The 9,440-nt window shown below is 41.9% G+C and overlaps 1 protein-coding gene across 1 annotated transcript; it reads left to right on the top strand.

Moving 5' to 3' along the window:
• Positions 1–1,958: 1,958 nt before the first annotated feature.
• On the top strand, positions 1,959–9,205 carry SRSF3 (serine and arginine rich splicing factor 3). Its single transcript, XM_045866800.3, has 6 exons — positions 1,959–2,115; positions 3,860–4,067; positions 5,337–5,471; positions 7,653–7,691; positions 7,921–8,007; positions 8,245–9,205. The coding sequence occupies exons 2-6, from the start codon at positions 3,862–3,864 to the stop codon at positions 8,270–8,272; spliced, it is 495 nt and encodes a 164-aa protein (XP_045722756.1). The 5' UTR covers positions 1,959–2,115; positions 3,860–3,861; the 3' UTR covers positions 8,273–9,205.
• The last annotated feature ends 235 nt before the right edge of the window (positions 9,206–9,440 follow it).

Consider the following 9,440-nt stretch of genomic DNA (forward strand, 5'->3'; position numbering starts at 1 on the left):
TTTGAATAGAGATTGTCAGGTGATTTACATACATACTTTCTTTAAGTCATTAAATAATTACACAAACATGTTTAGGGGCGCCTGGGTGGCTCAGTCAGTTAAGCGTCTGCCTTCTGCTCAGGTCATGATCCCAGGATCCTGGGATCAAGCCCTGCATCAGGCTCCCTGCTCCATGGGGAGCTTGCTTCTCCCTCTCCCTCTGCCTGCCACTCCCCCTGCTAGTGCTCTCTCTCTGTCAAATAAATAAATAAAATCTTAGAACATATATATTAAAAAAACAAAAACCAAATATGTTTATGTGCTGTGTGCCAGATTTGTTTCTAGGCCCCGGGGATACAGGACAAAAGCTGACGTTCCTGTGGGAGGAGACAACACGTAACAACCCGGCAAGGCTGATCTTATTATCCCATTTTACAGAAGAAAATAATTCTGAGACAGGTTAAGGGGTTCTTCTCAAGATACTTTGGTAGTAAGTAGGGGGACTGTGGTAGTTCAGATCCAGGACTGTCTGCCTTTAAAGCCTTTGCTTTGGCAGAAGAAAATAAAATTTAAAAGAGGAGAAAAGCTCACACAGAGAAGGGGATCAAACCAAGGCAATATAAGTGAGCCAGAAGAGAAAAACATTTAGAGAAGGAAAGAAAAGTAAGAAGACAAAGAGAAAGGGTTTGCTAAAATCCCCCCTCACCTGGGAAACACCCCAGGTTAGGCCAGCCCAGGTCCTGGCTCAGTCCCTGCAGTATGAAATTCGTATTTTACAGTGAGAAAATTAAGGCTCAGAGCCATTACATTTCTGTATTCCCGCCCCCCCCCCCCACTATGGATAAACCTTGTAGAGCCACAATAGGAGGTAAGGCTTCAAAAGAAAGTGTCTGGGCGCTGTAAGTCAATAATGGCCTATCTTTCACCCTGTGACTGAAAATACAAGGTATTATTCTTTTTCTTTTTCTTGAGAGATTTAAATTTTAGCAGTAAGTCAGACAGCACTGAAAGAGGGTAGGGGAGTGGGTTTCAGGACACCAGACAAACTTCCCAGCTTAACTCACTGTTCCAGAGAGGGAGATCTTAACCATTTTCAAGCACGATTGAGGTATTTCTCTCCCAGTAGTTAACTATTCTTGCGCCTCTGTTTCTCTAGGGGGGAGTGGAAAACAGAGGAAGATATGAGTGGTCTGAGGACCCGAGTCCCACCCTCAAGTCAACACAGCAACCTAGCCTCATCCAGGAGAAAGGTCAGAGGTGCCCTTCCTGGCACTCGTTTGGGGGCCCAGTATTTAAACTAATTCTTCTTCAGGAAGTTCCTTTTGCTGTTATTTGCTAAAGGTGAGCGTCCAGATGGCCTGACCGGTCTCATTTGCTTTTGATTTCTATTAAACAGTTGGAGTCCGGGCTAATGACGCCACCCCTCTCTGCCAAACGCTGCGGTTTGCGTGAGAGGCGGGAAACCAGCCAGAATCGGGCCGACTTTCCATTATCGGGCTTTTCCATAGCGTGGGACGTGGGCGGGCACAATCTGGTGGCAGCTTGGCCTCACACAGCTCAGTGACCTTGGGAGAAACTCTAAAGCACGTTTGTAAACGCGATGGTCTTCATTCCAGTGTAACCATTCTCCAGGATGAAGTAATTAATGAAGTCATCTCGTATCTAAATCTCATTTGGAGCAAACGGCTCGATCGGGGTTTGGGAGTGACGACAGTGGTGTTATGAGACCCCAGTCTACCCGGAGACGAGGGAGAGGAGAACTGAGGGTAACTTGGAGGTCGGCCACGCGTAAACACCCGAGGAAGCCCCAGGCCTGAGATGACCGGATCGCGGCGGCGTACATCCCCGCCGCCCAAGCAGCACCGCCAGATCGCGCTCCCAGCAACCGTGATTCTCGTTGCGTTTATGGGCGCAACGTCACGGCCTCCTCCGACTCTCATTGGGCGAGCCCGTCCAATCATGTGACTTCGGCCTGGCGTATAAATAAGGGCGAGGAGAAGGCGGTGGTCCGCCATTTCGTGGACGCCAAGTCGGGGAGAGCATCTGCGGGAGCCGGGCGGGGAGGGGAGCGGGAAGCGGGAAGACCCATCTGAGGGTGTGTGGATTTGAGCGTCCGCTTTCCAACCCACGATCTCGGTAAGTGACCGGCGACTAAAGGAATGTAGTGGGAAATGGCCCTTAACAGTATCGCGGAGGGACCAGGCCCAATGGCGGCGCCAGGTTGAGACAAAGAGACGCCGCCGCCATTTTGTGACGTTCAGCATGGGGCGGTGGCGGGGGCTTTTGACCCATCAGAGAATGTACCTGGGCCTCCAAAGTGGAGGTGTTTATAATCTTTTACGGGGCAGGGGGTGAAGTGAGAAGTGAGATTACCCGAAAGTTGAGGCGAAGGGGGGGGAAGCCGCTAACTGAATTGTACTCCGCGCCGCGGCCTTTTGAGTTTATGGCGCCTTTTTCTCTCCGCCCCCCCCCCCAACCACGTTTTCTTTGGAAGCTACTCAGGAATTTTTTTCTCAAGTCACCAATCGCGATTGGACCTTTTGATCCGTATTACTTGGTTTCTGTACTCACCCGTATTTTTATCTAATTTTAATCTGACTTCATACACCCTATCACTTTTTTTTTTTTTTAACCGAAGGATCTTCCTTGAGTAGCATTGTTCTTGTAGCAGCTTCCCGTTGATAGTTAACTGAAACGGTTTACGGCTAAGTTTTTTAAAAAACCAACCTCCAGCAATGATTTGGCTTCAGAACTCCTGGGTACAGGGTGGGGTCATGCAAAGAGGATGTGTCTGCACTAGTTAATTTAATTGGGTAACCTCAGAGTGAGAAGAACGTGGTGTTTCAGGAGAAGCCCTTAAGCTGAGTTATTGGGTTGGCTACACTTTGCAGTTGAAACTGATCTACAAGTTGATTAGATTCGTTGTCGAGGTGACTTTTTGAAGATTTATCAAATATAAGCCCCCAAGGGCAGGAAGTACGTGCACTAAGAAATTCCCCCCCCAGGTGAAATTAACAAATTTCATTTTAAAGTGTGCAATTCAGTGGTATTCAGTACATTCCCAATGCTGTGCAGCCATCCTGTCTAGTTGCAAAACTTTTTTTTATTCCCTAAGGAGACCTATACCTACCTATTAAGCAGCTTTCCCCCATTTCCTCTGCCCTCTCCCCCAGCCCCTGGTAACCAGTAATGTCTCTGGGTTTACCTGTTGGATATTTCACATACATAGACTCATAGTATGTGCAGTTTTGATATGCATCAGTAATAGCATGTTTTCAGTATTCATGTTTGAAGCATCTATCAATACTTCATTCTGAGTAATATTCCATTGTATGGGTAATTTTGCTTATTTATTTATCTTTTGATTTTGGCTTTTGAGAGTAGTGCTGCCGTGATGTACATTTTTTAAAAAAACCTAACAGCTGCTCGAGGAGTGAAGCTGGTTAAGTTTTTGCTTATGAGGGCACATTAGTACCACTTTTCAAGTGACTCGGCTTTAACTACCGTCTGGTTTTAAGCATGGTTTCATTTGGTTTTTGTGTCTCCGGGATTTGCTTCTGAGCAAGTCATCCTACTTTTCTAAGTGCTTTATTTTTGAGATTAATTGTAGTGATAAAGTCCCTAACTCTGTGCTCAGATTGTAGTAAATGCTCCTTCGGTGTGTGTTTTCCCCCCTCAATTTTTCAAGGAGACCTTTTTTTCTTAATGCAATTCGTGCTGGCTTCTTTGTGGTTATCAGTACAGATGAGAGAAAAATGGGTGTTTGGAGGGTAGTAACTTGTTTGGTTTTTGGTATTTCAGCATTCTCTCAAGGATCTGTTTGTCACTGTGTAGATCATTGCATAAATGGTTAATGTTTGGGGTATTCTTTTTATTACAGAAATGCATCGTGATTCCTGTCCATTGGACTGTAAGGTTTATGTAGGTAATCTTGGAAACAATGGTAACAAGACTGAATTGGAACGAGCTTTTGGCTATTACGGACCACTCCGAAGTGTGTGGGTTGCTAGAAACCCTCCCGGCTTTGCTTTTGTTGAATTTGAAGATCCCCGAGATGCAGCCGATGCTGTTCGAGAACTAGATGGGAGGTAATTTGATGACTAATTTATACTGATCATAAATATGTTGTGTTTTTAATATTTAAAATTCCTAGGATACGTGGCTTTTAGATGGCTTCTTGGCTATCTGAAGTTAATGTTCTTAGAGACTTATGTAAAGTCTTTGCTGCAATGAAAAAGGACTGAATGGTTTTCCTGGTGATACACAGGGAAGATCTTTTTATTCAGGTGGCCAGTGAAGACATAAGTTTAGTGGGTCAATTCTTGGGTGGATTTTTGCATCCAAAATGTGATTAAAGCATTTTGATCTAAACCTTCCACAAAGTGTCACCCGTGGTGTCACCTTTGAATTGGTTCTGAAACAATTGGAAATCAGGTACTCTTCAAATAAGAGTGGCCACAAAATGACAATTGTAGTTGGATGATGGTTACGTGGGCTTATGCCATTATCTTCTACGTGTTTAGATATTTAGGGTGGAATATGTAGCTATTTCCTTTTGTGTTTACGGTGTCCTCTTAATGGCTGATAAAGTAACACCTGAGTCTTAGAGGGAACAGGTGCTGCTCTTCTCCCCCTCCTTTCTGGTCTTTGAAAACTGCTGGATTTCATGAAACCAAGATAAATGGTTAATCCTTAAGATCCAAAAGTTAAGGGGTCTGAGGGTTGACTGTAAAGCTGTGTAAAAGGTCATTTATCCAAGCAGATTATAGAAACAGATTTTTCCAGGACCCCGCCTTTTCTCAATCACTGTCCAAATAATGGTGGTTTATCTAAACGGATGTGGAACAATGAAGAGGTGGGGGATTACTTTGTTCCCAACCATTCTCAGCTGCAGTTTCCTAAGTGTCAGTTATTGTGTGAACACTGAGGGGAGATGGTGGTGTGAAATGGCCAAAATGCTTCAGTTCACTGCTTTTGCATGGAGAGGGGTTGTGGAGGGAGGAGAAAGACCAGCAGCAAAGCAAATACAGTAAGATCAGTAAACAAGTGCTGGGGGATCTCCCAGCAGGATGTACAGATGAACTAGTTCTTTGAGGATGAATCCAGGGGTTTCACACTTGTAACGTTAACAAGTTAACATTGAGCCCAGTGATTTAGATGGACTTGAACAAAGCACTGAAATGTAAGGAAGTTGGTTTTCTTTATGAGAAAAACTTGTTTTGCTGTTAAGGCTTCCACAGACATTCAGGTGTGTACTTTGCAAAGAAGCTAAGTTAGGAGTGCTTTCTTTTTGCTTTAATACACGTCTCCTAGAAAGTCAGTTTGGCTTTTTTAAATTTAATAATGTTTCTTCTTAGAACATTATGTGGCTGCCGAGTAAGAGTGGAACTCTCGAATGGTGAAAAGAGAAGTCGAAATCGTGGCCCACCACCGTCTTGGGGTCGTCGCCCTCGAGATGATTATCGGAGAAGGAGTCCTCCACCTCGCCGCAGGTACTTGAGAGCGTGTTTAGAGGTATTGGTGTAATGGAGTAGCTAATAGGAGCAGGTATTTCTCTTAAAGTTTGTTGGTGGGTTTTAAACTTTGAAGAATCGGAGGTTTTTATGAAACATGTGCTGGGTGTAGTTTGGGGTATGTGAGTTGTGCTGAGTGTTGGCTTTTGTCTTTAGGTCACTGTTCATGTTGGTAGTCAGTAACTTCTATCTTGGATCTGTCTTCTAGTTCATCTTCTAGTTGCATCTTTCCAAGTCTTCCCTTATACTTCAATTTAGGCCTTTTTCCATTTCTTGACTCCATAATGACAAACATTACATTCAACTCTAGCTCTTCACAAAAATGTGTTTTCTACTATTAGCACGATTGTAGTATTTATCAACCAGGCAGCTGTTGTAATGTTACAACTGGTAAAGTAGAAATCATTCTGAAACTAAAGTCACTGACCGATAAAGGGGGCTAAAAAAAGTAATCCCAGTCATCTGTTCTTCAAACCCAAATAGGAGAGATTTCAGTTTTTTTATAATTGAAAATGGCATCATTCTTGGACCAGGCAGTATTGTCTGGATGCTAACTCCACATCTCCTCAAACCTCCAAAATAGTTTCTATAGGACTGAATTTACCTCTTACAGGTGAGTGAAGTCCTTCTAGGAGATAGGAGTTCAAAATCTTGCCCCTTTTGCTATTTTGAAAAACAAAACAACACACTGTTGCCCATCATAATAAAGAGTATTTGTTAGCTAAATAGATGGTTGTACTGATGGCTTGTTTTTCATTTTTTTTTTGTGCTTTTTGGTCCATCTATTAATAAAAATGAACCCCGTTACAGAGTCACCATCATGTCTCTTCTCACCACCCTCTGAGTCTGCATTAGCCAGTCAACTAGCCCTTTCAGCGTCATGTGACCAGCGCGCCCCATTCAGCTTGGCTGGTGTCGTTTCACATGACCCAGGCATGGCCAGTCGTCAGGTTGCACCGCCCTTTGGTTCCCGAGCATGCTGTTTTCTCTCAGCCTTCTCTCCAACCTTAACCAAATCGGCAGCAGCCACCTCGACCGCCCACACATTCCTGGCCAATCAGCTCAGCTGTTTATTTACCAAATGTCTTCACAACAACTACAGCAGCAGCCTTCGGCTAACAAAAAAGCAGGAAAAATCCACAACACCCCCTTCGCCAACCAACTAAATCCAACGCAACATCTGGCAAAACCTTTTCAGCAAATTCTTCCTGGCCGTCAGTCCGGCAGCCTCACCTCACCATTTCTAGCTTGTTGAAACCCAAAACTAGTAAGTTTTTCCTGCTTATACAGTTTACTGCTGGTTAAAATAAGGAGTAAGCGGCTTAAAGTAATTCTTTTTTCTGGATCAAAGGCTGGCTGTGCATAATTGAATGGTAACGTACATATATATTGCTTGAATAAAACTTTTAAGGGTGATAGGGAACTCATAATGTAACTAGACCTTCAAGTGAAACTTATTTGCATGTGTGAGATGCCAAACTAAAAATTTTAATAACTCTAACAGATTTAGCTTTCCTTTCTAGCAAAAATTTGTTGAATCCTATCACCTTTAAATGGTTTTACTAACAGTTTTCAAAATTTAAATTTTGGGGGTGAAGTGGGCCAAGCTAAGGTAATTTTTATGAGCCTAAACACACTCTTAAATGTGACGATCACAAATGCAGTTCTAATGTAGCACTTAATGGCATCAGTATTTACACCTAGCGCGTTTTCACAAAATTACACTATCCACCTGGTACCTAAGTCTTGTCATGGACTTACAGGTTTGCATGGGTTCCAAATACTGGTTTATGGTACTGTTTTTGGAACTACTTGTGGGACTATATTTTGGTGTGGTGTTTGGGTAGTGAAGTTAGTTTGACATGAAGTTTTGCATTGGACAGATCTGCTGTGAAGCATTCTTTGTTAAAGTGAATCCATGGTTGGAATACCTGCTGTTCACTTGAGCTTTTGGTTCCTTAATCCTTCTGTGCCTTTTTTTCTTTTCCGTTTTTTTTCCCCTGTTTTTTATTTATTTTTTTGTTTTATTTTTTTTGGACGATGGGTGCCAGTTCTTCGGCACATTCACTGGGCCCAACAGTGAGATTGAAAAGTTGGGAAATGCCTCACGCCATAAATACTAATTGACAATTAGCCTAATTTTCCTGTTTCTGCTTTTAGATCTCCAAGACGGAGAAGCTTCTCCCGCAGCCGGAGCAGGTAAATAACTACCTTTTTTGGGCATGTTCTCAGGAATGACCGCGCTTCTGTTCTTTAAACTGTCCTCTAAATGACATGGTTAATAATAAAAAGACTTTGGCTTTAGTAATGAATCAAGTGGTGTAATAGAGCCAGTGTTGCCGGAACGAACCAACTTAGTTTTTGAAGACTTCGTACAGATGTTTGTTGTGTATAATTCTGAATGGTCCTATTTTTCTTCTGGTTTTAGGTCCCTTTCTAGAGATAGGAGGAGAGAGAGATCACTGTCTCGGGAGAGAAATCACAAGCCTTCCCGATCCTTCTCTAGGTCTCGTAGGTAAGATCTTTAATGACTTGGACTGTGTATAAACAATGAGGTAAAAACAGAACTCGTCACCTGAAGTCATTTTGACAGGCGGGGATACTCACCACTATACTAACGAGGACCTGCTCTTCCTGAAGCCATTTTGATTATTTTTACTATTTTTCCATAAAAGTCTTTGATGTAGTTGTGTCATTAAGTAATGTACGTTAACTTTTGTTCTTGGTGTTTTTTTTTGTTTTTGTTTTTTAGCCGATCTAGGTCAAATGAAAGGAAATAGAAGAAGATCAGTTTGCAAGAGGAGTGGTGTACAGGAAATACCTTCATTTGACAGGAGTATGTACAGAAAATTCAAGTTTTGTTTGAGACTTCATAAGCTTGGTGCATTTTTAAGATGTTTTAGCTGTTCACATTTGTTTGTCTCTTGGAACAGTGACAAATATGTAATTCTCTATGATTTGAATGGATCATATGAGGCATGTAATATCAAGAATTGTTACTTTGCAATGTCCCCTTAAGCAAAATTGAATTTGAAGTTTAGTCTCACATAGACTGATAATAAACCTCTAACTTCTGCCCAGCTAAAGCTTGACATTTAATATTACGAAAACTGGCAAAAATTGAACGAAGTCTTTCCATAGCTGGGATAATAGTATGGAGCTGTAGTTGAAGAAGCAGTCTTTAAAAGCTGGTGTGAACACAAGCCAGCAGGTAAAAATTAAGCTGTACTGTTAAACTAGATTAGAGGTTTAAAAAAAAAAAAACTTATTCATACTGGGCAGGGGTGTCCAGTTGGTGTAGAATTGGAAGTTGCAAGAAAGTTAGTTTACCTTTGCTTTAGGTCATAAGTTCCTTATGTGATTGCTGTATATGAACACACAGCTCTTTGTAACAATCTCTTGTTTGGTAATTTGAAACTATTAAAGATACCAATGGCTTGCCAGTTTAAGGGTACATTGTAGAGCTGAACTTTGAGTTACTGTGCAAGATTTATTTTTTTTTCATGCTGTCATTTGTAATATGTTTGTGAGAATCCTTGGGATTAAAGTTTTGGTTACAAATTGTTGTTTAACCCGAAAGCCTGTTTTTCCTTGCAAGACTAAAATCTGTGAGCTTGGTATCAAGTCCAGGTATAACATTCCTATTGGAAGCCATACTTCTATTTTCTTGTAAAGTGCTTTTGAATTAATAAAATATTAGCATAATTGTGTAATAGTCGAACCCACTATTACCATAGTTCTTGTCCCATGGAAATCAGTTGGTTACACAAATCTTAGAAGAAACACAACTGAGGCTGAAGGGGATTTTTGGTTGTCACCTACGTGATTGTTCGTACTTAACCATTTTTTAGGAGTAGGAGCCAGTTCAAAGACCATGATACTCTGTGACCAACATTTTAAAAGTATAGCAACCTGGTACATTATAACCCAAAGTGACCCATTAAAAAA

This window comes from Mirounga angustirostris, unplaced genomic scaffold, assembly GCF_029215605.1.
Source record: "Mirounga angustirostris isolate CCGP_5_RB_7025 unplaced genomic scaffold, mMirAng1.0.hap1 SCAF_8, whole genome shotgun sequence".
NCBI classification, from domain to species: domain Eukaryota; kingdom Metazoa; phylum Chordata; class Mammalia; order Carnivora; family Phocidae; genus Mirounga; species Mirounga angustirostris.

Bases quoted from the DNA above. Each gene is read 5' to 3' on its own strand.
- SRSF3 (XM_045866800.3), top strand. From the start codon at position 3,862: ATGCATCGTGATTCCTGTCCATTGGACTGTAAGGTTTATGTAGGTAAT. The intron at 5,472-7,652 runs GTACTTGAGAGC...TTCTGCTTTTAG, and splicing joins AGTCCTCCACCTCGCCGCAG to ATCTCCAAGACGGAGAAGCT. The intron at 7,692-7,920 runs GTAAATAACTAC...TTCTGGTTTTAG, and splicing joins TTCTCCCGCAGCCGGAGCAG to GTCCCTTTCTAGAGATAGGA.